Source organism: Harpia harpyja, chromosome 9 (genome assembly GCF_026419915.1).
Source record: "Harpia harpyja isolate bHarHar1 chromosome 9, bHarHar1 primary haplotype, whole genome shotgun sequence".
In the NCBI taxonomy this organism is placed as follows: Eukaryota; Metazoa; Chordata; class Aves; order Accipitriformes; family Accipitridae; genus Harpia; species Harpia harpyja.
Window position 1 is genome coordinate 1,461,724 of NC_068948.1, and position 27,428 is coordinate 1,489,151.

The following is a 27,428-nucleotide window of genomic DNA, read 5'->3' on the forward strand; positions in this document are numbered from 1 at the left end:
GGGTGCAGACGGCAGAGCCCCCCATCCCTCCCGGCTCCCCGCGGGGGCAGCCGTGGCACCCGGTGCTGGTTGACCACACTGGACCCCGCCGAGGCACCGGCCCCGTCGGCTGCTCCCCCAGCCCAGGGCCGGCCCTGGGGGCCGATGCCCACCCTCCCGTGGGAGTCGGGGGCTCGTCAGGGTTCACGACGCTTCCGCCACGCCAAGCGCGTGAGGGCGAGCACGGCCCAGCCACGGGCCGGGACATGGCTACGATGGCACCCAGGGGCTTCGCGCAGCTCCCAGAGACGTCATGGGCGCAGGGCTGAGCATGTCTCTCTTTAATCCCCCGCCCTGTCCCAGCAAGCCCGCACTGCCCCGGCCGCAGGGAGCCTGGGGGCAGCCGCCTGCCCTCCCCAGGCTGCGGTTTCCTCCCCGGCTGGCGCCCGCCGGCGGCATCCCGGGGGCACAGCGAACCCTTTCCCTCAGGGAGCTGCTTGGCCCTGATGCCAGAGGAGGAAGAGTTTGTTCTGTGCCCCGCTACGGCAGCACCACAATCTTCTTCTCCAGTGCCTGCGGGGGGAAGAGGACCCTCCTCATCACCGTGTCCAGTTCCTCCAGCGCCAGCTGGGCGTGCAGCACCGTTGCGCCGTCGGGCTCGGCCACCACCACGTGCTTCAGCAGGCGGTAGAGGTCCCGCAGAACGTCCCGCAGCACCTGGGCAGAGCGGGCAGGAGAACCATCAGCACCCACCGGCATCTCGCCCGCACCTGCAACAACCCGAAACGCAACCCTTGGCGTGCCCCGGCAGGCACGGTGCTGCCCCTTCCACCAACGCTGCCGGTGCCAGGACACGGCGGCACCACCACCACCACCACCACCACCCCCCTGCCTCAGGCGTGAGCCCCAGCCCTCCCGTGACTCAGTTTCCTCAGATGCCAGCAGTGCAGCCCAGCCCAGCAGCGCATCGTGGTGTCCCTCCGGCTTGGGGGCACGAGGGGAAGCCGAGATCCCCGCTGCGGGGATTCCCATGGGGAACTGGCTGTTTCCTCCATGGGAGCTGAGTCCCAACACGCTCATTCCTGGGAAGCGGGGAGGGAGGCCACGGCCCATGGAAAAAACGGGCATTTCCAAGTCAAATCAGGGACAAACAACTCCCACGGCTCCTGAGAGCTGGCAGTGCCCTGCGGCACGGCACGGCACTGCCCCATGGCATGGCACTGCCCCATGGCGTGGCCAGGCAGCTCAGAGGGATGCCCCCATGAAGTCCCCTCTGCCCCGGGAAGGATCCAGCACTGGGGGGGGGCCCTTTGGTGGGAGAGGCACAAGCTGGAGGTCCTGGTCCCATGGGACTTTCCCTGGAAGCTGCCTGGGAATGAGCCCTGCAGCCCCCGTGGGGCAGAAGCTGTCCCTGAGGAGTGCTGTGCCGGTGCCCAGGGATGCCCAGGAGCCTGGCAGAGGCTGCCCCTGCCCCAGGGACAAGCGGGGAGGTGACCCACCTCGGCGGCCTTCTCGCTGAGTCCCCGCAGCAGCAGTACCACCACGTGCACGGCTGCTCTTCGCACCTCCGCCTTGGGGTCCGTCTTGGCTACGGCCGTCAAGCAGGAGGTGACCTGTGGGGACAGGGCAAGGGGGCTGTCAGGGGACGCAGGGGGACCCGGCAGAGCAGCCGGCCACGGTGGGGGGGATCTCCCTTGGTGGCCTGGGGCTGGAGGATGAGGATGGGAGTCCTGCACCCAGCCTGGGGCAGCCGCGCGTTCCCCTGCCAGCACCCAACCAGGGGGACTGGCTTTTTGCGGGGCGCGGGGGCACCGAGCAGCCCTCCCTCTCACAGGGGCCGGGTGGCATGCAGATGCCTTGGAAAGCTTTATAAAAAGCGGGCAGAGTCAAAGGAACCTAATTAAACCCCCGGCAGTGACAGCCGGGAGAATTAGCAGAGCTAGCGTGTTCCCGAAATAGCTGCATGTGGTGCATTGGCATCTCATCAAACGCTGCCGGTACCCCACCAATGCTGAGCGGCTGCGAGCGGGGACCGGGGAAGAAGCCTGAGCGCTGCATCCCTGATGTTTCCTGACCTCCCTCCTGCTCTGGGAGGCACCGGAGGCTGAAGCTCTGGCTACCATGGGGGCACAGACCCAGCAGCTCGAGGGCTGCCGGACCGTGATGCCGGCAGCAACCAGCAAGCCCCCCCCAGCCCTCTGGGGAGAAGACCCCCGAGAGCTGGGCTCACTCCACCGAGACCACAGCTATGGTGGCTCCAGCAGCCGCATCTCACTGGAAGCCTGCAGCCGGGGTGAGGACCTTGCCCTCCCCGCCAGCCGTCAGCTGCCTCCTGATAACGGAAAGGGTAACGAGGTCTTATTAAGTGGGGGAGAAGGTGTCTCTGGCAAATACTAACTGTGCCCCCAGGTCTCCTCTGCAGTGTGATTGCCATGGGTGGAGCAGGCACCACTGCCTGTCCTTGGGCTACGGCCTCCCTGCACAAGTGACATCTTTAGCTGATTTTAAAGCTTTTAGCCCTAAAAATCAGGGCTAGAATTTCCTGAGTATTTGCTTCAGGTCCAGTGACTTTTATACTCTGCAATATCAGCAAATATCGCTCATGTCCTTTATGGAAACCCCCAGGCTGTTGTGTCCCCAGCAGCCAGCGCTCAGCAGCCCTGCCATCCGCTAACGAACCACCCTCGTTAACGAGCGATGGCCCTGTGCTCCCCAGGCAGGGACCCAGGGAAGGGGCCGGCAGGGCTGGGATGGAGCTGGTACCTCCTGGACGATGGAGCCCAGCTGAAAGCCAAGGCGCTGGCAGAGCTCGCCCAGGTTGGAGAGGCTGCTGGCCCGCAGCGCGCTGTCGGGGTCCCGTGCGCCCCGCAGGAAGGCCTGGACCAGTGGCTCCCGGTACTTGAACACCATGTCCCCTGCAAGAGAGAGCAGAGCGGCACGTCACGGGCAAGGAAAAACCCACGGCCCCTTCCTGCCAAAGACCTGGCTCTGTTGGGAGCAGCCGGATCGGGCCCCCCTGCCTCGCAGCACCGCCAAACAGCTGGATGCAACAACTGGAGCATGGCTTGTGCCCAGCGTGAGGACCTGGGCACAGCTCTGGGCGAGGCACAGACGGAGCCTCGGCAGGGACCCACGGTGGTGCCAGAGACAAGGATGCCGCGGCGCAGTCCCCCGGCGCGCCGGCAAACCCCAGTGGCGCGTACCCCACGGCAAAGACCTTTGTCTGGGGCCGTCCGGCACATCCCACGTCCTCCCGGCTCCCACGGGGCCGTTCAGAGGTGATCGCAGATACAGCACGCAGAAACGAAGTGGGAAGCCTAATTTCTCACTTAATTCAGCCGCACAACCCCCCACCCCAATTAGCACACGCAGGCGCCGCGGATGTGTGAGCCGCCTAATTAGAGGTCGGCGCGCGGAGCCCGTGACCGGCATGTACAATCGCCCCGGGCGTGTGGTCCTCCTGCGCGAGCCGGATGGCCGGCGGCCGCGCACCCCACAGCGTGGGCACGGCTCCCACCGGGCAGGGGCTGCTCCGGCCGAGGGCAGCGCGGGGCGGCACTCGCCTGGGAGTAGCGGAGGAAAGGAAGCCCTGGCAGGCTCGCCGACCCATGAGCTCAGTGGTTTCCTGGCTCTCCCGAGCTCTGGAAGCTCCTCGGATGCTGGTGTCCTGCAGCCAATGGAGGCAGTGGGATGCCTGGGATGCCCTTGGGAAGCCCCGGGATGCCGGGACAGGAATAAACCCTATGGGCAGCGGAGGGAGCCCATCACCCTGCACGCAGGGGCTCGGGGCCGCTGCTGCGAGGTGCTGGGGACTGGCCAGCCCCCTGCACTGCCGGCACGCTGACAGCCTGGCAGCATCGTCTGTGTGCAAGGAGGCGAAATATTGCATGTGATGGCCAAGAGCTGGGCAGGAACAGGCAAGGCGGCAGGCAGACGGGTCCTTCTGTAGGACCGTCCCGTCCTAGCTTCACTTTTCCTACATGGCCCTCCCTTTTACTAAAGGACTGCGCGCTCGGAGGGGCAGGGACGGCTCCTGTGTGGTACAAGGTGGGAGAGCTCGGGGCAGCACCGTGATGCCAAGGATGGCCAAGGATGCTCGAGAACGCAGCCTGCTCCATACTTGCACCCCAGGGGTTGGTATTAAAGCAGTCCGAGCAGTGCTGGATGATCTGAGCATGATGCACCTCCTTCGAAGCCAGCAGCACGCCGACCCTGTGCCGGACAGCCACAGAAAGAGCACAAAGCATTTCCCTTCCTGCAGCAAGCAAGGCACATGCTCCCTGACAGAGAAGGGAAAAGGTCTGCCGTGGCACACCCAGAGCAGATTTAATGGGTTTGCAGCTAAAGCTAATTGGGTCAGCGCAAGGTCTCCATGAACCCTTGCGCGGTGCTCGGCCCTGTGTTGCTGGAGGCAGAGGAACGACGCCGCACGCTTGGGACGGGGCTGCCGTGTGCTTCCAGCCACACTGCCCGCACCGGCTGTTTGCCGGGTGATAGGCACCTGCTGCAAAATCCCCTCCCGGATGGGAAAAAGCCACTCCAGTGGGATGGCAGGCAGGGACGGGGACAGGGATGGGACAGAAGGGAAGCACAGCAGTCCCCAGGCAGCAGCAGGAGAGCTCCGAACCGCAGCAGCGCTGCTGTACAGAGCAGAGCGTTTCTGGAAGCGCCGGATAAAACCTCACTCTTGAATCCCGAAGCTTTGCAACAAAAACAACTTCATGCGATTTGTTCTATAAATACGCAGGCGAGCCAGGACGCGCCAGAGTTGCTGCCCGCGGCAGAGGCACCGTGGGGAGTGGGGAGAGCCGCAGCGGAGGCCGTGCCCGCCGTCCCGCTGCCAGCTGTGCCGTGGGCAGCTGCCGAGGGAAACCCAGCGCGGTGCGGCCGCAGTGCCAGGCGAGGCGAGGGCTGGACGCGTGGACGTTGCCCGGGGGACTTTAGAGACCAGGAGGCTCTGCTGCCGCTCACAGCGCTCGCTGGAGCTCCACGGGGAGACGATGGGATTGCTGGTCCGTAGGATGCCCCGTCCCCATCCCGGCAGCAGGGCAGGGGAGCGGCACAACCTGGCCCAGGGAGTACTGGCCCCAGTGGGATGCCCCACAGCCGGCAGAGCTCGGGGATGCCACCACGGCCAGGGGACACGCGGGGCTCCGGCAGTCCCGGGTCTGCAGGAGGAGGTCGGCTCTGCCACGGCCGACTGGGGAACAAAGCACCCGGCCGGGGACTGGGGACCGGCTGCCGCCTTCCCTGGCCACGGAGCGCTCCGGCTGCGTGCTCTCGCTGGCCTGGCCTCTGCCGGGGAATAAGACGAGGCGCTTTAGGACGTGTCCCAACAGTGGCTGCCGGAAAGACCTCATCCAGCTTTTTACCCCTCAGCCCTGCGTGTCCGGGCGCTTCCCAGCAGTCTCTGAGCCCAGCGCTGCCGGCCGAGGGGACGGTGGGCTGCTGGCAGGATCTGCTGCCCTGCTCCTGCCCGCTGGCAAACCCCGGCCAGCCACCCTTCGGCTTCCAGACCCCCCCTGCAGCGGGGCCGTGGGAGCTGGTTCTCACCTTCGGACAACAAAAAGCCCCCGTGGGCTTTACCCCTTGGACCTGGCAGCGTGGCAGAGAGCAGCGAAGGGCCGAGCGGTGCCGTGGCTGCCGGCAGCGGCCACCACTGCCGGGCTCGTGGACGCGGCTGTGGACTTACCCAGCGCCTGGGTGACACGCATCAGCACCTCGCCCAGCTTCATCCTGGCGATGGCGGCCGCGGTATCCTCCGTGCCCTGTGCCGGGCCCCTGTACCGTGCCAGCAGGACGGGCAGGATCCGCTCTGGGTACTCACTGGAGAGCAGGGCAACGCCTGGGGGGGAAGAGCGAGAGGAAAGCGCGGGTCAGGGCCAGGCATGAGGATGGCACGTGCCACCAGCCTTGGCAGAGGAACCGCCGCCGGCTGTGCCACCCCGGTGCCCTCGGCGCAGCCATCACCCACGGGACCCTGTGCACCGCCCCGGCCCCGCGGCACATCCTGCAGCCCCTCCGCACAAAGTCGCAGCGCCGGGGCAGCCCAGCACCAGGTCTGGTTGGGTGCCAAGCTGAAAAATAAATAATTTAGCAGTTGGCAGCAGGTGCCCGCTAATTGCTGCTGGTTAATGTTCATCGACTGAGTGTCGACTCGGCATGCCAGCCGTCAGATGCTGCGGGGCTCACCCCAGGCTGGCCCAGCATCGGGACAGCCAGGTACCGCAAGGTGATGCTCGGGCACAGTGTCTGGTCACTGCTCTCAGCTCCCGGCCATTGGGCACACGCTGCTGGTGTGTCCTCGGCCCCGCCGGGGCTCCACGAAGCCCCTGGGTTTGCCTGGCCCAGGCTGGGATCCAGAGCCTGAGTTTGCCCTGTGCCTGCTGCATCTCACCGGGGCTGAAGAGGGGTCAGATCCTGGACATGGCATGCGTGCCGGGCTATGCCACGGGGCTGGCTTCACCATCCCTTTAGAGACGCAGGCTGGAGGCAAGTGCCGGCCAGGGCTCCAGCATCACCGGGCTCCCCAGGCAGCAGGCACCTCTCCGATGGGAAAAGGCAGCTGCTCTCCAGGGAAAGGGCAAAAGGCAGAGGCTGCCCCGGCAGTGCCAAGCGCTGAGTCACGGTGAGCCCCAGCTCCCCTGCCCTCCAGGAGCAGCCGCCTTCACCTCCAACCTCATTCCCTGGTTATCGGAGGGCACCCGGTGTGGGTTACCCTCTGCAAGCCTGGGCACGTCTGGCAGAGCAGCAACCTCTCCTCCAGCATCACCTCGCCGGAGCCCGGCTCTGTGATAACCAGCAGTGGCGCGACAGCCGGCTCCGGTCCCAGCCCCAGCACGGCCGGCTGGCAGGCAAGCCCTGCTGCTGTGGTGGGGAGCCCGACCAGGGCACTGGGGACCCCGCTTGGCACAGTCGCCAGCACCGCGCATGGCACGCCGCAGGTGCCGCTGCCAGCGCGGCATGGGCTGGGTGAGTCACTGCCGCAAGGAACCGCGTCACGGTTAATCACAGCCGCAGCCGAGCTGCGAAACACGGAGGCAGCTGCACAGGGTGTATTAATCACCTGGGGACGGTTGAAGCCTTTGTGTTTCACCTGCGGGGCAAGGACAAACCCGTCCCACTCAAGACCGTACAGGCAGAGGGAAGCACGGTGATAAGCTCCTTTTCCAGCTGCTGCTGAAGGTTACCTACCCAACGGCAACCGGGGCTCCCGGCAGCACCGGTATCACTCTGGCCCATGGGAATGGCACCTTCCTTCCACGTAATCCGGCGCACCGCGACCCGCTGTCGCACAGGATGCCCGTGTTATCCCGGGCGTGGAGGCACCTGCCTGCAAATCCCGACGGGCAGCCCGGTGCCGTGGGGCTGCGCTGTGCAAGCGCGGACCCAAGGTTTCCCTGGAAGCGGCGTGAGCGGCGGCAGCACTCGGTGCCCCCAGCAGCGGCGCAGCACGGAGGGAAGGGCAGCCAGCAGTGAGCAGAGCGGCACGCTGCTCTCCTGCCAGCCCGCTGCCTGCATCCTGCCACCCTCCACCTCCTGCCGGCGTGGCCAGGACCAGCACCGGGGCTGGATGTGTGCCCACTGCTGCTCTCCCCCCTCAGCAGGGGCAGCAATTTGTGAAGCCATGAGATGCAACGGATCGGGGAACCAACCCAGAACATGCTTCCGTCGTTCCATATCCACGTGCCGGCTGGCTGGCACGGGTTGGTAGTTGCCGCCATGGCCATGGGGATGGATGTGGCAGAGCCCCGAGGGAGCACCAGTGGGTTGCCACGGCCCCAGCTCCTCTGCCAGCCTCAGCTGAACAGACCAGCAAGCCAAAATGTCAGCCGGGTGCAGGGCCAGGGTGCCGGGGCTGCGCTCACACCGTGCTGGAACCGCAGCCCCAGGCTGGCAGCACGGACCTGGCACGGGGACGGTGACCGGCTCCTGGGTGTTCTCTGGCCGGGGGATGCCCTGAGGGTGAACCTGCCCAGGGTGCCCTCGCCTCAGGCTCCGGCTCCACCGAGAAGGCGCTTGTGGTCTGGGCAGATCAGCAATTCAGTCACAGGGTAAATGAACTAATTACCCACTGAGTAAGCACAACTGGGAGACGAAGCCCGCCGGCTTCGGGAACACGGTGCAGAGCCTGCACGCGGTTCCAGGCTCGACCGAACGGCACGAAGACGCGGTCCGGGAGGGAAGATGATGCTGAGTCCCTGGCCGCAGCTCTGCCACTCTTTGTTCTCACTGCCCAAAGCACCCCCAGCACAAAACCTTCTCCTACGAAGCGCTGGCACTTGCCCCAGCCGGGCATCGCTCACCTTGGATGGCCGAGAGGTAGACGAAGGCATCCTCGTGCTGCACGTTCTCCAGGAACACCTGCGAGGAAGAGGGAGAGCAGTTGGCAGTGGCACCACGCCGGGCTGGCAGCCCTGGTCCCTCTCGCCTGGCGCCTTTCGCCAACGGTGATGGCAAAGTTGGAGGGCTCCGGTAATACCGACCCCAGCCTGCCGGCATGCTCAGCCCCAGCTCTGCACCACAGCGCAGGATGGGGACCGCGGCGGGAGCCTGGTACCTGCAGGAGTTTCTCCTGAAGCCGAAGTGCCTCTGGATCCCGCTGCGTGATCAGGCTGGAGAGGTGGCGCAGGGCGGCTGCCCGGCTGGGGGGCTGGGGGTCGTAGGCTGATACCAGGAGCTCCCGAAGCCCAGCCGGGGCCGGGCTGTCGGCACACGGAGCTGGAGCGGGACCCGTGTCGCCAGCCTCATGGCACATGCTCTGCTCTTCGCTCCTCTCCCTGGGAGCCGAGGGGCTGCTGCGGCCGTGCCGCGGCGGTGTCCGGCCACCCCTCGGGCTTGGGGCTCCGCCAGGGATGCCGGCAGGGCTCTGCGTTCCCGTTCCCAGCTTCTTTCCCAGCACGCCGTCGGCAGCGGCGCCCACTGTCCCGGGGGAGAAGGCTCCGTGGGTGCAGATGGCGATGCGGAGGTCCGCAGCCAGCTCCTGGGTGAGGGGCTCGGGGTAGGTGCGGGAGAGCTCCTCCAGCAACGGCACCAGCCGCTTCAGCACGGCAAAGTCGCTGGACTGCAGCTGCGGGAGGGAGAGAAGCAGCCCTGGCATCGCCGCAATGGAGTTTCGCTCCCCGGGATGCTCCTGGCAACGGAGTCAGGCACCCCAGAGACCATTTTGTAGCCCCGTGGCAGCACCAAGCCGGCCACCCTCCGTCTCCCCCCCACAAACCGGGCTCCAGGCACCACGAGCTCCTCTCGCCAGCGATGCCCCGTGGCCCCAGTGCCGATCCCAGCCGCGGCACCTCCGGCAGGGGAGATGCTGGCAACAGCCGCGACCGTGCCAGCCTGGCCCCGAGGTGCCGCGGGAGAAGGTGGGAAGGGCGAGAGCCCAAAGGAGAGCGGTGTCCATGCGGGACCTTCATGCTCAGCATGGGGGCTGAGCCGGGGACACCCCTCCACCACCTTGCCAGCGCCGTGTGGGGTTTGCTTTCGGTCCTGCCTGGAAGGAAGCTCCAGACGAGGCAGCTGCGACCTGTCCCGAGGCTGCAGGAGTGCCCAAGGGAGGAGAAGTTCCTGCCTTAACCTGGATTTAACTGCTACAGCAAAATCTGGGCCATAAGACATGAAAAGTGATGCTTTAGCAGAGATTTTGGGGAGCTTTGGCATGATTGTGTAAAAAAACCCTTGGCCCTTGGCACTCAAACAGCTTTGCAGCTGCCTCCGAAACCTTTGACATTCAATTTGCCAAGTTAAGTTGCTCCTATTAACACCAGAGCGGAAGCAGGAGCTCGCCTGGGAGGGGGCCCATTAGAGCTGCAAGACTCTGGTTTTAAGTTTTCTCCAACTCAATAATGTTCTTTTCTAAATGTTAGGAATTTCGCAATAAGACACAATAAATTATCTTTTTCCATTAACAGTTGGATTTGCCTTTGGGCACGTCCGGGGATGAAGCAACCCTGGCAGCTCAGTGATGTAAGTGCAAGCCGGAGTGATTGCAGCGCACTAACGAACGTGTGATTGCTCCCCAATGGCAGTTCAGCTGACACTGTATAACGGGGTAACTGAGTGATGTACTGTTTTTATAGAGGATTTTCAAGAACGGTACAGCCCACAGCAGGAAGTTCATTGCGCTCCAGAGATGGAGCCTGTGGACACGTAGGGATGCAGAGGATGCAGTGTTGGTATTTAAAGACGCTGTACGTGACCACGCTGCTCTGTCAGTGCCTTCTCGGAAGCAGATTTTGGATTATAAATTAACTAATCAGGCTCTCGGGGGTGCCCTGCTGCGATCAAACCCTTGGCCAGCACCCTGGAACCACTCTGAGGAAAAATAATATATATGTATGTATATATACAGACACATATACACACTGGGAATGAACAGGGACCCCAACCCAGGGAGCACCCAGATCCCAGAGCACCGGCTGCGGCACCCCTCGGCTGAGCGTGGCGGGACTGTGCCCGGTCTCCCCCCTCCCCACACCCCGAGGCCGCCGAGCATCCCAGCTTTGCCCCCTCACCTGGACGGCTCCGCCGAGCATGGCGGCCACGAGCCCCATGGCCATGGTGAGGGTCTGCACCTCCGCCGCCGCGCCGGGGCCCCGCGCCGGGCTGACGCAGGCCCGCTGCAGCGTGGCTGCCACGAACTCCTCCACCTGCCAGCGGAGAGCGCGGGGAAGAGCAGTTAGGAGATGGGATCCCCAGGGATCTCCCGGGACGCTGCCGCTGCCTGCCCCTGCCCGCACCTCGGGGTGCCCTGCCGCAGCCACGTGCTCTTTAGTTCTCGCTGTCTCTTCTGCACCTATTTGAATTTTCCAAGCCCAAACCTTTCTCTAGCACAATTTCGTACGAACCCTTCGTGTTACCCTGTCGCTGCCACCAACCTGACCTTCCCTCTCAGACCCATCCCAGTTGCCTTCCCAGCTCCCTTGCCATCCCCCAGTCCAGGTGAGCGGGCACAGCAGCAGGAGGGAGACGGGGCTCCCAAGGCAGCTGCGGGGGGTGCTGGAGCCCTTGAACCGCTGCCCACCCCTCCGGCAGCAGCACGCATGGGCTGAATTCCCAGGGCCGCAGCCCCCAGCCCTGCACTGGGCTGTCTGAACCTGCAGGCGAGGGTTTTGGGAGCCGGGCTGGGAGGGCAGCTGAGCAAGACAGCCAGGGCAACCACAGCCACAACCACAGCCGCCGGGCTCCGGCAAGCGCGCGCTCCCCGTCTGCCACAGCCTCAGGACAAGGCGATGGTTAAACTGCGGTGGCTGCTCTCAGCAGGAGAAGCCCCCGCAGGGGCTGCAGGAGCAGGGGGAGGCAGCCCAGCGCCTTCTCTGGCTCCTGTCGCTGCTCCGCCATGGCTATGGGATGGGAGCTGGGAAGCCAACTGGGATGGGGTCTGAGAGGGAAGGTCAGGGTGGCGGCAGAAACGTGGAAACACGAAAGGTTTGTATGAAATTGCGCTAGAGAAAGGCTTGGGCTTGGAAAATTCAAGCAGATGCAGTGACAGCGAGAGCTAAAGTATACGCGGCTGCGGCAAGGCACCGGGACTGCAGACAGCCGGCACACAGCACAGCAGTGACGGCCAGACACAGAGTTGAGTGGGGAGTTAGCACAGCTCCAATAAACTTCATTACGACAAAAAAAATCACGCCTGCCCGCACTCCCGGCGAGCTCTGGGGAAGAGCACAGCCCCTTCCCTGCCCCAGGCCAGGAACGGACGCCATTTACCCACACACAGCCAACACTCGAGCCAGGCCATTCACCACGTGTGTCACTTACTTGTGATTTTCTCACAATACTTTTTTTTTTTCCCCCCAAGCCCGTAACAATCCCGCCTGGCTGGCTGGCACTGTTGCCTTCTCGACACTTGGCACCAAACCCTTTGATACCACAGGCTTCCTGCACTTCTAAAGGAGCTTGAAATTAGTGAGTTTATTGTCTCCATGCCTTTGCCAGCTGCGCTGACACCGCACGGCTCAGGGCAAGCTCACTGCACGGCTTGGGGCGAGCTCGTTGGGAAGAGGCTGGATTGGGGTCGTTCCTACATAACAGGCGTGTTGCAAAAGAGGAACTATTTTGCTCCTATTTTGGAAAACAAAGTACAAGGGCAACAAGGTACTATTGCACCAAACCCCACATTTCCAGCCTCCAGGGCACAGGCACTGGGTGCAGGCAACGCAATTCCTCAGCAGCAGGAGAGCTGATCGCTGCCAGCTTCGTTAAGCACATCCCTACTGCAGCAAGGAGGGAGGCTGGCTGGGAGGGGCTGCGGAAAAGGCTTAGGTACCTTCTGGGCTGATTAGTCCAGAAAAGAAATGCCATCAAACAGCAAGAAAGTAAAAACAAGTGTCAGAACATCTGCTCTCACAAAACAGTGACACACAAACTGAATGGGTTGAAATAATATTTAATGCAAAAAAATTCGAACTTAATCAATAAATAATCTATCAGTAGATAGCTATTGAGAAAAACAAAAAGTTAAAAAAAAACTAATCTAGAAGGAAAAAAAAAAACCCAAACACCTTAATGTGGAAGGGGAAAAAAGCTTGAAAAAATAAAACACTGAGGCACATTTCTGTCTCATGCAGGAGGAAAGCATCCTTGGCGTATCAAGGAAATCAAGTCAATCTCATGAAACTTGGTTGGGGGGGGATGTAAATAAAATAAATTGTGCAACTGAGGGGGTCCACAGCTGCTGCCATTCCTGGGGTCTGGCTTTGGGAAGGCGGATCCTGCTTGCCCCAACCCATTAAGCACAAAGCCACACACCGGAGTGCCCACAGCAAGAACAAACACCCTGGAGGAACCCTGTGCTGCAGAACCTGCTTAAAAACAGCTCTGCAACTGCCTGTCCCAACCCGAGGGAGCCCTCCCTGAAATACAACCCCCAGGTGGAAGTATAATGGGTTTTTTGTCTGTGTTTCTTTTTTGGTGGTTGTTTCTTTTTATACTAGACTCAGGGCTGGACCCAGAAACCCAGCAAAATCCTTCCCCAAAATCCTTTCTGGCCCAGGGAGCAGAGCCAGTCCTGCGTGGGTGGGTGTGATGGAGAGGCAGGTGAGGACAAAGCAGCGCTGGCTGCCGCACCGCCGCAATGACACCGGCTGGGTCCCCTCTGTCACTGCAGAGCGCACACAAAGACTCCTTTGTCCCAAAGAGAAAAGTGAGGAAACCTGTGTTAGCAGTGACCGCCTCCGCTCAAGCCAGTCAGAGTTAACTGGCATAACCAGGTCACTGAGTTTAAAAAAAAAAAAAAAAAAAAAAAAAAAACAACCAGGATGAGGAAGTTAAAATAGACTGATGGGGAAATGGGGAATACTGTGCTGCCCTTGGCACCCAAAAGCCTTTCTGACCTGGCACAGTGCAGGACAGCCAACCCCTTCAGCGCTGCTGCAGCATGGGCTCAGGGAGGACAAAAGTGTCATATTTTAACAACCCTTTTTGGTACCAGGTTCAAGGAACACCAGCTGGCCTTTGAAATTATAATATTTAATAAATTTTGTGGCTGCCCATTCATGAAGACATGGACAAATGCCAACCATATCAGCACAGTTATGCCAACCCTGATGACCAGACACACCAGCTGGTGCGGGCGTCCCAGCAGCAGAAACCACAGAAACACCACGAATGGCCTATTCAGGGACAAGGGGCAAGCAGGACACAGCAGCAATGCTGTGTTCATCCAGCTGGCAGCCCAGCTACCACAGCTCCCAGAGGTGGCTGCCGAGACGTGCCAGAAAAACCAGGCACCAGCACCATGGATAGGCAGCAAGCGCTCACCAATAAGGTCTGCCAGGTACAGATGTCTTTAAGCTTTGTTAAACTCGGGAATAAATTTTGCTCAAAATAAAGATGAGAAGCTGGTAAGTCAGAGTTCCGATTAACACACAGACTACTCTCTTGGCTTTTAATAGACAACCATGGACACAAATACGAAGATGTCTGTTGGGCTGCTCCATCCTGTCTCTGCAGCTGACTCTGTCCTTCCTGCTGGCACTGCATAGGACGGTGTCTTGTTGAGACACTTGCAACTGAATCAATAAACTGCTTTTCCTGGGGATGCTCTAGCTTTCTCCAGCTCTTTCTTAGCCATTGTCTCCTTAGAGCCCAGCAGCCCAGAGCTCGGTCTGCCACGTGCTCCAGCTGCTGATCCCCCAGGGCTTTGCCATGACCAACCTGAGCAACATCTGTGAACACGGTGTCCGAGACGCTCTCACACAGCGTGGCCACAAGCTGCAGGACCAGCAGCTTCCTCCTCTGCTCGGCATGGTACTGCTCCAGCTCCAGGAGACTCCCACCAGGCACCGCAGCCGAGTTCAAAGCCGCCTCGTCCTCCGCAGCCACTTGAGTCAGCGCCTGCCAGGAAGGAAGCACAGGACATGGAGAGGCAATGGTTAAATAGAGGCAAATCAGTGCCAGGAACACTGTGGTCACCACGCCAGTGGTCCTGGGCCCAGCAGGTCCATATTACCCAGACCTCCACCCTGCTGCAAAAGGTTCCCGGTTACCTCCCCTCTTCCAACCTCATCCCTTTCCAGATGCACGCACACTTGTCACCAGGCCAAACCCTCGCAAACCTCCATTCCCTATGGATGCCACACAGAGCACCACCGAGCACTCCTCCTAGGACCAGCCATCCTCTGGGCTGTGAGGCTTGCTGGGTCTCTGCTTGCAGCCTTGCTTTTGGCAGTGGTTGCTCACAAAGGCACCTGGACCTCCATCCCCTTTGCAGAGTTTGTGCTGACTCCTCACACGACCAGGACCTTCCACTCAGTACATCAAGGTCTCCGAGAGCTGCCCACAGCTCCTGGGTGTCCCATTTGTGTCACAGCAGCATCCCTACACCCAGGACGCCGCAAACCCCGTGTGACTACGGGCTGAAGCTCCACCTGCCAGCAAGGGCGCAGAAAGCCCAGCCCAGGCAAGGCCAGGAGGGAACTGCCGGGGCTCCGAGCAGGATCAAAGGGAGCAGGTGCCAGGGCCCCTCCGCTAGAGCCAAGGAAGCAACAGGGATTATTCACAGCCTTAAACACACCATTAAACTTCAGACATGCTCCTGTTGTCAAAAGAGTCCAGGGGGAACGAGGGTTAATCCCTTCAGGGACCAGGGCTGCCTCCCCCTCCTACACTCTCCTGCCCGGCACGCAGGCGTGCCGTACCCCAGCCCAGTGCTCCCGAGGCCTGTAAGGGGATGACCAGTCTCCTTTGCTGTCTGCCACACAGACCACTTGGCCCATGAAAACCGTTTCTGCAGATGTGCCACAACCAGAGACTTGCCTGCCCTTACCTTCAGGCAGCGGATGAAGAAGTCTCCGGCTAGACCACTCTTTTGGCAGTGAGACAAGAGCTCCACCAAGTTCTCCACATGGCACTGCTCTGAGGAAACTTTCTGGTAGAGGGCCTCATCTTCATCACTGAAACAGGTCACTGTGTCACCAACATGAATGTACCCAGACGCCCTCCAGGGCTGGCTCTAAACTACTGCATGGCAAGGTCAAATCTCACTTCTGCCTTCTCTTGGAAACCTTCCTTCACAGCACTACCAGAAAGCAGAAGCCTGGAGGCAGCCGAGCCAAACTATTGCTCAGTTCATTTGGTCTACATGATCACGCGCTCAGCTTATTAATTAACCTGCATTCGTTAAAGGAATAACATTAACAGGAACCATGAGCGCAAAACACATGTTTAATCCAGCCATGCTACAAAGAACGGGATTGACACTGGCTAATTCATGCACCGGTCATAGCCGTAAAAGGAGGACAGACACACGCAGAGCCATGGCCATTAAAGAGTAATTTTAAAAGTATAGCCAGTTTAACCAGTGCAGACCCCAGGGCAGACCTTCTTCTAATTCAGGTCAGGAATAGATTGAAATGAAACCAAAACAAGCTTATTTGCATTGCGTTTTGTTACGGGTGCACACAGCTCCCAGCACACCCACCCCACAGACACTCCTGGGCAGGAGTTGTGTGCTTTGCCTGCTCAACAGCACTGCCTCGGGCTCGTACCTGCCAGCTAACAGCTACCCCTCTTAAAACCAAATGTCACACTGCTGAACAGTCCCAGTTTGCGTGGCTGGAGTCTAATGGCTGCAGTTTATTCCCCACATGGCCACGCTCTGCCTCTACTTGTAGAGGCCATCTGCAAGAGCAGGAGGGGAGTTCAGTCGCTGGCTCTGCAACGCTGGCATTGCTAGAGTCCTTGCTGCGACGGTGCCTCCTGTGCCCAAAGGATTTCACTCACTCCACGCAGCCACAATCTGCCACGAGACAGCCTCAGGCTGGACGGTGGAATTTGAATTTGGGGAGCATTGGGACTGAAGAAGCACGTCCCATTCCCAGACACCCTGCAGGCGGGACTCGGGACTCAGGAAAAGCACAGAGAGAGTACACACTAACGCTCAGACAGAGTGTGCTGCTTTTCAGGGCTGAAAGTCAGAGCTCTGCGCCGCGTACAGGGAACCTGGAGGCTGTGTGGAAGCATCGCCTGCCCGAGCTTGACGCAGACAGCCAACTACCTGCGTGGCTGGGGGGATGAGACCGTGGTGGGATGGCACCGGCAGCCCCACGCTTGCCTGGGCTCCCTCTGCCAGGCATGCTGTGAAAAGCCCTACATGCTGAATGATGCCTGGGGACTGCCCTCCATGCCTGGCACTGCCCCAACAGCACTCACCTGATGGCCTCCTCCACTGCGATGGTGGCACCACCCTCACTGCCCACGCAGAACCGGCACCGTGGGTGGAGGGTGTGCACGCTGCTGTTCAGCCCTGCAAAGCCTTCCAGCACGGCCAGCGACACCTCTCGCTCCGACTTCTCCAAGAACCACAGCAGGATCTCCTGGCACGGGGAGCTGGCAAGGAGAGAGAAAGCAGTGGTGACCTTGCTCCGCCTGCCGCACCCCTCCCCGCACACCAGCACTGCAACGGGACCACGCATCTTGGGGCGAGGGAAAAAAAAAAAAAAAAAAAAAAAAAAAAAAAAAAAAAAAGAGTGCTCTGGAGTGACCATGGGCACTCCTTAGGATGCTCTGGCTGATGGCTCCGGCAGCTGAAGGCATTTGTGTCAATTTATAAGGGGATCAGCAGCACATCCTGTCCTTCTGGCATTCCCAGATGGAAGGATTTGGGTCCTTCAAGATTTCAGCCCAGCGAGGAAGGGAGCACTGTCTGAACAGCGTGTCTGTACAAGGACAGCCGCTTCCACGCAGCCTCAGCACGCCGTGCCTGGTGTTTTGTGCCAACATGACAAAGCACAGAGCTGTCAGCTGTGCCAAGGAAGAGGAGGAAGGAGACGGGGAGCACTGTAAGGTGGCGTGGGAACCCCTGCCAAGGAAAGATGCGGGTTAATGAGGTGGAGTAGCAGTGCTGTGCTGTGCCAGAGGTCTGGAAACCTGAACACTTCCAGGCAGCTGTGGTTTTAGTTACCCCTGCCAAATTCCTTTGCAAAGAGAGAAGCGAGCAGTGGCTCTGTTCACCCAGCAGCAGTGTTAACTTGGCTTGTTCTACAAACTTGCCACAGCACTCACTACTCTTTGAAGTGATTAACGATGTCTTTAATAATAGCAGAGGCCGTGTCTACACAGACCTTTTAGGGAAAGCCTCCAGTACCCACATGCCAGTATCACCAAAGCAAAGTGTAAATCCACCAGGAGTGTATTTACTAGGCTGGCCCAAACTCAGGGCAGCCCAGGGAAAGCCTAGGAGGAGAAAGAAGAGAGGAGAGCCAGCACCTGGTCACCACTGTCCCTGCCACCATGACCAACAGATATGGCGCTTACCATCATACATCAGTCATGGGGGAGCTGGGCAGAGCACGAGGGACAGCTGCCGAGCGGCAGGAAATGCACATTATCAGAAGAGAGCGATGCCAGATAGGAGAAGAATGATCTTGTATTTCCAAGAGCCAGCGCTCAAGCTGTTTTATCCAGGTTTTTATCCTGTTTCTAGATCCCTGGTATGCAGATCCCTCCAACATCCAGCCAGGTCCTAGCATCACTGTCTCCATCCACAAACAATCACAATCCCTGCTCCTAGGCGGACACTAAGAGTTAACCTGTGCTTCCGAGGCCCCCACAAGGCACGCTTGCCTCTACACCAAACATTTTGGCCTCAGGGAAGACAAAAACTAGCATGAGAACTGCTTCCTCAGGCACAGGTCTGCCAGTAAGGTTGTATACCGTGCCTATGCCTGCAGTTACTGCCTACTTTGAATGAGAGCTCTTCAGGATGAGAAAATTGGTCTCGGCTTCTGTACGTGCCCATATAGAGCACGTCCTTTGGAGGTGGGCAGAACGGAGAAGATGAAACCCCAGAAGAAGCTGTGCACAATCCTTCCTTACCGTAAGTATGACACATTCTGCTTGGCGAAGGAATAGAGGGAAAAAACCACTCCCAGGACTGACTGTAAGGATCCCAGCAGCAGGCTCGAGCTGTCATTTCCAACCACATACACCTACAGAGAGAAGGGCACAGGGAGAAGAGTCAAACACCTGCATGGAGCAGAGGGAAGGCAAAGGGAAGGACAGAAAGCATGTCTGTGCGCAGAATGGCTCCTGCCAGAGAGGATGGCAGAGGGTTTTCAGCCTCTCTTCCTTTCAGTCTGGAGCCTGTTTTCCCTGATTATGCCATACTCTGTGTTAAAAGCAGCCTTCAGCACCATCTTTCTCCTAGCATTTGCTTAACCACAGCAGGGCTCCAAGCTACAGGAACACTTCAGCCAGCTATTCAGGAAGTCTGCTGCTTAGGGGTAAAGTCTTGCGTTACAGAGGGATGCAACAGGCACCTTTGAATTAGCAAATCTTTATGGAAATACTGTACCTAGAGCCAAATCTCAAATACAGAGATCAGTCCCTAGCACGGCAGCTGGGCTGTCACGCGCTGAGCTGAGCAAGTGGGTTGCAGGGGCTTTGAGGAGGCTGTAGGGCCGTGTTCTTCTCCTCCATCTCAAGCAGCACCCTCCCGAATCACTGTCAATGCCCTCCTCCATGAAACCAGCACCCCCTTCCCAGGCAAGCCACTGTTACCAGCTCACTGCACACAGGTCCCACCTTGCTGCCCACAGAGCACAGGAAAAACACTCACAGAAGTCTTAGGACATTCTGTTTCCTTTTGAATCCTTTTAAAGGAATTGTCCAAAACTAATAGCCAGGTAGGATGCTTTCAGTCAAAGCCATAATGCTGGGAAAACTTGGTCTAGAAAATGGTTAAATATCAAGCCTTGCCCAGCTGGATTCAGGTTTTACTCAGGGCTGTTGTGTTCAGGTCCTCATTTCAGCAGGCTCTACCTCCCTCAATAGCTTTTAGCTTTAAAAAAAAAGAGCTGGGGGGTGGTGGTGGGGTGGGTGGATAAAGTGTTTTCACAAGTTCTCCAAGGGACTTCCAGCTGTGTCAGCTGGTGAACTACCTGCTCAGAAGATGTCGTCCCTTCACACCAGAGCACTCCCCAGGCCTCTGACCTCTGCAGCTGGAGAGCGATCTGGAGAGCAATCACCTGCTCCAGGGCTGGAAGTGCCCTGGGGACAGATCAAAGAGCTTTTGCCTGCTCCAGGCAGTGTGACAACCCAGGTAGGAGGGCTAGGAGAGAGATTGTCCTGATAATGTTCTGCCCTGCTGTATTGATGCAAACAGACCTTTTTTCCTGTGCTAATCCCCACGGAGCCATTCTTTCTAACCAGAACCTTTTGTACACAAAGCCTCCCTGATGAAGCCCCAAGGATGGTTTCTCACTCAGCATCAAATGACACTTGCTAGGCAAGAAACCCCTGCAAATCCGCAGGCTGGAGTCTCCGTCACTAATCTGGCTGCTGTCAGGCCTCCAGCACTATGCCATTAAGGAGGGATCCGCCCCAAACTCCCCCAGCACCCACATTGTGAACGGCAGCCGCAGAGCAGCCCTCCAGACTGGTCTCTGCCTGCCAGCTAGTTACAACAGATCATTACTACGCAAAATACTACAACAATCACAGCATTTAAGAGCTTAGCCTGCCTAGGGGCATGCCAGTAAGCAAGTCACCAGCTTCTGAAAATTGAATTCCTGGGCTGGAGATGTCCTTCTGGGTTGGAACGTGCAGCAGAATGCTGGGCTGCTGTCAGGGCAGGCAGCAAAGCCTGCAGCATGGCACTGGTGATACTGGTGGGAACGGCAGAAAAAGGAGCTATAAGGGAAGGTTTCAGAAGACAGGCCTCCACAAAATGCCCTGTTCCTTCACAGGGAACACAAGAATGGACCCCACCTCTCCCCCAAATGCCAGAGCCAAGATCTACGCTGCTGAACACCCTGCTTGTCACTCCAAGGGACCCCTTGCAGGAAGGAGCTCCACAGAAGGTGCTAAACCTGCACTGTCCTGCCCACAAGACACTTCCTCTAGCACGGAAGCTGTCTGTTATTGGCAAAGCCAGAGCGTTTCTCTGATGAGACCTAAGTTTCCTTCCATTTTCCTGAACCCTCCCCATCCCCCAGCACCTGATCAGGGCTGGGAGAGCTGCTGAGCTTCAGCAATCCCCCCTGCTTCTGCAGCCAGGCACACAGACCAGCTCCGAGGCCTCACCACTGCCTCCAGGTACCATCCTGCACCAAGAGCAGCTCCAGAGGAGGTGGTTGGACACCCAGCAGCAGCTGCTGAAGGATTACCCACCTGCGTTTTTAAAATTAACTTCATGCACATGGAAACCCACGTGTCGCGGGGTTCAGTTCAGAATGGTCCCTGCAAAACAGGATACTCACTTTTCCTTACTCATCATTATCAATTTACCTGACTTGTCCAATGGGACTAGACAGACTGTAATGCCTTTAGCCCCCGACAGATATCAGCAGGGGAAGATGAACCACTGGGGACACCCCACGGGGACCAGCAGCAGTGTCATCCCCCCCTGGCTGGGACACCTGAGGTGAGGACACAGCCGCTAACAGCATCTCCCCTGTGGCTGAGCTGCTGCCCACCCTCCTTTCCCCGTACTCACATGCTCTCTGCTTCCTAACAGCAGCCACCAGGATAACTGCACCACCTCTCCCACCTCTCCCCACAGCTCTGCGATGCCTCTGAGCTCACCTTCGCTCTCTTTTTCACCCCAGTGACAGCTCAGTAGCCTCAGAGCCGCACCAAATCTGCTCACTTCATGGCGCCCACTGCGAATGCCTCGCTGCCAACTGGCTGCACAACCACCGAGCGACAAGGCGGGGACCCTGCCAAGCTGCCCTCACTGCAGGGCTGAGCAGTCCAGCACAGCCGGCCACTTGCCGATACCTCAAGTGCCCTCTTTTCCAGGTCACTCATTCAGAAGCATTTTGGCCCAACTCAAGAGCTGGCTGCTGCCCATCCCTCTGTGAGGGGTTAATGCTGTAGGAGCTGTAGAAAGGCTTCCAGCTCCAGCAGTCTGGCTCAGGCTGCCCTCTGCAGACCTCGGAGGCAGGGAGAGCAGCTCCCAGCAGGTTCTCCCTCCCACACAGGTAACACTGGGCTCAGTATGCGCTATATTATCCATGCTCTACAGGAAGGAAACTGAGGCACGGAGGCACTAAGAAGAGGGGGACCAGTGACAGCCTGGGAGGAGAGCTCAGGCATCCTCTGAAGATTCAGCACTTGCAGGATTCCCCGCAATCTGTCCTTCCCTCTGACCAGCTGCACAACTCTGACACTGGAAGGTGAACAGCATCATCTCAGACCAGGATTGACAGCCCGAGGCAACGCGTGCCAGGCCAGCGGTACTCCTGACTAGGACCTCCTGCCCACCGCACTGCCTACCCTACTATTGCCTGCTCCACTATTACAGCCCAAGTCCTGAAGCTGCTCTGACAGTACATCCAGACACAACGGTCCTGTAGAAGCTGCGCAATTTAGCAATGCTCAGAGTCTTGCTGCAGAGGAGGAAGAGGATATGAGAACACCATGGAGACTCCTGGCTACCAGCCCACCACTCAGACTCTTCTTACTCTGACACACCAGAAAGACACTGGGAGGAAAAAACAACGAGCAAGGGCTCACTGCCATCTTGCAGAACGTTTTGGGATGAGAATGCCTGAATGGATTTGGGCAGTGCCTCTGGTATCCAGCATAAGCTGCAGTTCCACCAGTGCAGTGGTATGTACAAGGTTATTCTGTGCAGCTCTCAGCCTTGCCTCGGCATCACGACTGCAGGAGACACTGGTTTTTGTCATGGTCTAACACACACACTGAATTGCTCAGAAAGTCTCAAACCAGCTCTTTCTTAAAGTAGTTTTCTCGCCTACCCTCAGGCCCAAATCAGACATGATACCTTGAGCACATCTTCCACACAGCTGCTGAGCTCTGCCTCTGTCACCAGCACGGTCCCTGCTGATAAATCTTCCACTGCTAGCTCTGAAAACAAAGGGCAGAAATATCAGCACCCCCACATGCCGAGGAGCCTCCAGCAGAACAGCAACCCGTCCATGCCCAGCACTGGAAAGCACTTCGATACTTCTCTTGCCTTCCCTCCATCAAGGCAGCATGGGAACCAATGAGCTCTCGTTAGCTGTGCTAAATATCACTGCAGTGTTGTAAACTCCACGAGGTTACAAGCAAATCAAAGCAGACCACAACTTCTTGATGGATTATTCCCCAGAGAGCTGCTCGGTCAGCGTGGGGAACCGATGGCTTCCGTCCGGAAGCCCAAAACGAGACTGGCAGACTGGGAGTTTCCCAAAGAGCACATGACAGAAGCCCCACTACTTGGCTCTCACACTATAGTAATTTGACTCAAGTGCTAGTAAATATGGTGCACCCAGCCACACAGACATGTTCACAACTGACAGAGCTGGGCTTGCGCGCTCAGCAGCCCAGCCACCAACCCGAGAAAATTCTGATGGAAAGACAAAGATCAGCGAAGAGAGAAACCAGACCCTTCTCCGGTCTGGGGCTCGGCAGAGACCTGCCGGTACCTGCTGTCTCCGAGCATCGCAGGAGCGGTGCCAACATGGGCTGGAGCAGGTGCTTCTCTGCCAGCTGAGGGTGCTCTTTCGCCATGGTGAGCAGCGTCGTGGTGGCCACTCGCTGGAACTGGCGCGCTGTCAGTTTGTCCTGGATGTGCAGTAAGTCCAGAATCTGGAAGGAAAGTCCACAATAAAGGAATAAAGATCAGCAGCCCCTCAGAAGAGGTGCAGGCCATCTCCTTGCAGTCACCAGTGGAGACTGAGGAGCCTCCTGTGTGCTGCTGCATTGGACATTTTGGCACAACATTCCACATATGGAAGAGCCGGTCTCCTTTCCGTGCGCATGTTAACACAGGATGCATTTCTGGGCTCAAACCAAGAGCCTGCACCACTCCCATAGCCAAAGGCTGGAAGCAAGAGCTCCACAGCAGAGAGCTCCTTATAGCGCAGTGCTGAACAGCTCGTGCGATCAGGCAATGTTAACCAGCTATTCAATCAAATATGGAAAATTCAAGAGTAGGGTGGAAACACATACCACTGCCAGAGCAGCAGAAAAACATCACGTTGTCCTGGCTCGAGCCAGGCCACACTCAAGCAGAAGCAACAGTACCAACGCTCTCCAAGCGGGGAGCTGGCTCCATGTTCCCAGCCAGAGCCAGCGTGCTGCGGGGAGGGGAAGAGAGGGACCTACCTGGGGGCATACCAGTGTGTAGTAGTCCTCAAGGGAAAGGCACTGCTGCGGGCAGGAAGCCAGGATCTTTGCAACCGTGTCACATTTTCTCCAGTCCACAGCTGCTGCTTCAGCACCAGTGCCACCTGCTACACCAGCAGAAAGCCAAGATCAGCTCAGACTGACAGCAAACAGCAGGGCCATTTTTGGCTGAAGCCAGATGTTTCTGGCCCAAAATTCGATTTCTAGCTTTCATTATTCTCTTTAAACCAAGTTATCTTCCAGGTGACATCTGAATTTAATGACAGAAGGGGAAAAATTATTGCCCAAGACCTTTGATACTGGAAAAAAACTTCTACAAGTAGGTGTATGAGCCAAAAGGTGGAAGGAGGTCATGCTTGGACAGTGCATCAGGTTGGTATTGGCCAGAGGAGGCTTTGGCACTAAAAACTGTGGGATTCAGCTTTTAGAGAGCAACAGTTTCCCTCCCTGATGGGAAATGGAGAGCAGAGGAGCAAGGCTGCTGAGCCCTGGAGCGGGACAGGTCTCACTCCACCTGCAGCTGCTCACAGCCCAGCACCAAGCACAGCTCCCACCAAACCAGCACCAGTACAGCTCCTCGGAGCGAACTGCGCTCCATACATGCACAAGGTGCGACCCCACGGAGGCATAAACAGACTAAATGAGTTCGGAGGCCTTCAGTCTGGACCTCAAACATGATGGTGTACACCGAACCAAAGGCATTTGCAGTTGGAAGGCATTCACCGTTTGGGAGTTCAGCGTAGTCAGAGGCAAAATCTGTGCAACTGTTACAGAGTCAGCTTGGCCTGACAAAAGCTGTTTCCCATTTCAGTGCTCTGATGGCACTGTCTTTCCTGGGCGTCTCATGGGATGAAACGTCTCAGACACATCATCACAGTCTCTTCTAATCTGCTATCCTGGAAGCCAAGAGCAGCGTCAGAGCACCCTACTCACCGCCTGTTCCCTCCATGATGCCCCGAACCACAGCCTGAACCCCATTGGGTCTCATTAGTCTCTCAGAGAGCAGCTGACCACAAAGGCGCCGCAGCCATGCCGGAGCCCGCACAAGGGCTGGCTTTGTTTCTTCCCCAGGAGAGGGAGGACTCTGAAAGGAAACAAAGGAGCAGGCTAAGGAGCATATTTGCACACTCCTGTGCAAACCCCCACTAACAGGCAAACAGCCTGCACTCTGCCCTGCAGGACTTGAGACCAGATAGGAACACAGGACAGGGAAAGGTTTTAAATAAATCACTTCTTCATCCAGTGGCACAAAGCAAATTAGGGCTTAATGAGAGAGGCCAGCCTTCCCAGGAGCATCCCCTCGTGCAGAGCTTCCCTCCTTTAATTAAAGCCTCTCAGGGTCAGGCAGCAGCTCTGACTGCCTTGTTACCAAAACGATGCACAGGGAGCTCGGGGGACAAGTTGGGTTCGATGCAGGTAAGAGGTCCGCAGCAGTGACCCCTGCCAGGACCCGGCACAGAGGCTGGGCTGCGGAGGTGGCACTGCGAGCCCGCAGGCTCCCTGGTTGAGCAAAGCAATCCCCCCGGGACGGCACAAACAGCAGAGCTGTCTGGAGGCTGCGAACCCACAAAGCAAGCGGTTTGAATGAAGGTGCTTGCTCAGACACCCCAAGGAGTGAGGCAGGCCAGCACTGCTGTGCTGGGGAGGACAGAATAGAACAGAATATTTTCAGTTGGAAGGGACCTACGACGATCGTCTAGTCCAACTGCCTGACCACTTCAGGGCTGACCAAAAGTTAAAGCATGTTATTAAGGGCACTGTGCAAATATCAGCTTGGGATGTCAGCTTGGCTTTTGTTTAACCAGGAGACCCCTGCTTTTGCGTGGAAGAACCACAGCACGCACTGAGAGTGCTGCCCCGTACAAGCAAGCTCCTCGCACGGACCCTCTGCAGCCCTCGCACATGGGACAGCCAGCTCGGGAATTGTGCACGATCCCAGCCGGAGGGTTAGCGTGCGGCACAGAGCTGTGCCTGAGCCAGCGGCCCCACGCTGTCCCGCGTGCGCACCAGCAGCTGCTCGCATCCTGACCCCGAACCGTGACATGGCAGGTGGGCATGTGCCCACCCACAGCACCTGCTTGGAGCTGGGATGCGGTCCCTTCCCTGGGGACTCTCTAAACACAACGCGAAGGTCTCCCCCGAGAGCACCCGCTCCCCATCTCCTCCTCCCCACTGCCACCACGCAGCCTTAGAAACGGCCACAAAGAGCAGCCGGTGCCGAGGCAGCGCCGCTTCGTCCCCTCAAGCGGAAAGGGGCAGGTTCTGGAAGAGAAGGCGCTTGGCTCGGCCAGGCACAGCGGACATAACTGCCAAGCCAAGGCGGCACGTGCCGCGATGAGAGTCCCCGAGTCCGTGCGCACCCACGCGCGCACACCCCTCTACAGCAGGGCCCCAGGTGCTGCCGCGCGAGTGACGCAAGCCCAGCGGCTTCGCCCGCGTGTTCACACGGCACTCGGGGACGGGAGTGCTGCACCAAACCGGTTTTTAAGGTGTAAGAACATTTGCAGGCGAGCAGCAAAGGCACCCTGGGAGCGCGGGAACAAACAGTCCCGGCACCGCCGGCGGTACGCGCCCCGCGCCGGGGACGGCCCCGCTGCCGCTGGGTACCTGCTTGGGCCGGCCTTGCAGGACGAGCAGCTCCCGCACCGCCAGCGGCTGGTAGACGCGGTCCAGGATTTGTCGCAGGGCCTCCCGGCACCGCGCTCGCTCCGCTTCCGAAACACCCTGGAAAAAACAAACCCTGGAGTGGGGACGACAGCCCGGCCGCCGGCACTAAGCCCACCGGTCCCGACCGCGTGCCGGTGCCCCTCCAGCCCCTCGCCGGGCTCCCCGGCTCCCATCTCTTCCCTTGCACGGAGATGAATGCGCTCGGCACGGGAGCCGACGCTGGGCAGGTGGCCCGGGGGGGCTCAACGAGCGGGAGCCCAGCACGGCCACGGAGCACATGCGGCGGTGCCGCTGGGCGGGCTCCGGCGAGGCCGGTGACCCCGACGGGTTTTCTGGCCGGCACCAAACCGCGCAGGGCGAGCGGCAGGAGAGGGGACCCACGGACCTCGCTGTGGGTGGCGGGGCCGTGGCCCAGCAGGCAGAGGCCGGCGAGGAGGAGGCCGAGGTGTCGGGCGAGGAGCGGGCCGCCCAGCGCGGGGTGCTCGGTCAGCTCGGCCAGGGCGGCGGTGGCGGCGTGGAGCCGGGCCCCGCGGCCGGCCGGCGGCGCCGGTGGCGGCGCGGGGGGCCCCGGGCGCTGCCCCACGCCCGGCGGCAGGTAGGGCACCAGGCCCAGGCCCACGGCGGCCCGCAGCGCCCGCCCCACGGCCCGGCCCTGTCCCACGCTCAGCGTGTCGGCGCTGGGCGGCGGCGCGGCCCCGGGCCCGGCCCCGGGGGCGGCGGGGGCGGCGGCGAGCGCGGTCAGCCGCTCCTTCAGGCACAGCAGCAGCGCCAGCAGCCCGCAGGCGGCGGCCCAGCCCGGCTCGGCCTCGCCCGCCGCCCCGGCGGCCAGCCCGGGGGCCCGGGCCAGCACGGCATCGCGCAGGCCGCGGAGCGCCGCCCAGCCCGGCGCCCTCCGCAGCCGCTCCTCCAGGGCCGCCGAGTTGCTGCGCAGCGTCTCCGGTCGTAGGGCACCTTCTGGGCCGGGCCCGGCTTCACCGTCCCGCTCACCGGGCCCAGCGGGCTGCTGCCGCCGCCGCAGCAGCAGCTCCAACGCCTCCACCACCCGCTCCAGCTCCGGGCCCGGCTCGGCGCCGCCCGCCATCTTGGGGCCGCCGTGAAGGGGAGGAGCGCGGCTCTCCGCCGCCATCTTGGGGAGGTCGGGCGAGGGGGAGGAGCGACGCTCTCCGCCGCCATCTTGGGGAGGTCGGGCGAAGGGGAGGAGCGCG

General features: G+C 59.6%; 1 protein-coding gene across 2 annotated transcripts; it reads right to left on the reverse strand.

Moving 5' to 3' along the window:
• Nucleotides 1–305: 305 nt before the first annotated feature.
• On the reverse strand, nt 306–27,395 carry TANGO6 (transport and golgi organization 6 homolog). 2 transcript variants are annotated; one of them, XM_052796517.1, is made up of 17 exons: nt 26,609–27,395; nt 26,164–26,280; nt 24,490–24,640; nt 23,536–23,660; nt 22,854–23,016; nt 22,211–22,293; nt 18,298–18,410; nt 16,633–16,809; nt 15,248–15,374; nt 14,137–14,316; nt 10,491–10,625; nt 8,540–9,049; nt 8,286–8,343; nt 5,672–5,824; nt 2,743–2,894; nt 1,479–1,592; nt 306–696 (listed from the first exon to the last, which is right to left on the reverse strand). In XM_052796517.1, exons 1-17 carry the CDS (start codon nt 27,347–27,349, stop codon nt 520–522), a joined length of 3,276 nt encoding a protein of 1,091 aa, XP_052652477.1. In that variant the 5' UTR covers nt 27,350–27,395; the 3' UTR covers nt 306–519. The 2 variants fall into 2 exon arrangements, with proteins under 2 accessions (XP_052652477.1, XP_052652476.1); XM_052796516.1 differs by having other exon boundaries at nt 23,536–23,663.
• Between the last annotated feature and the right edge of the window lie 33 nt (nt 27,396–27,428).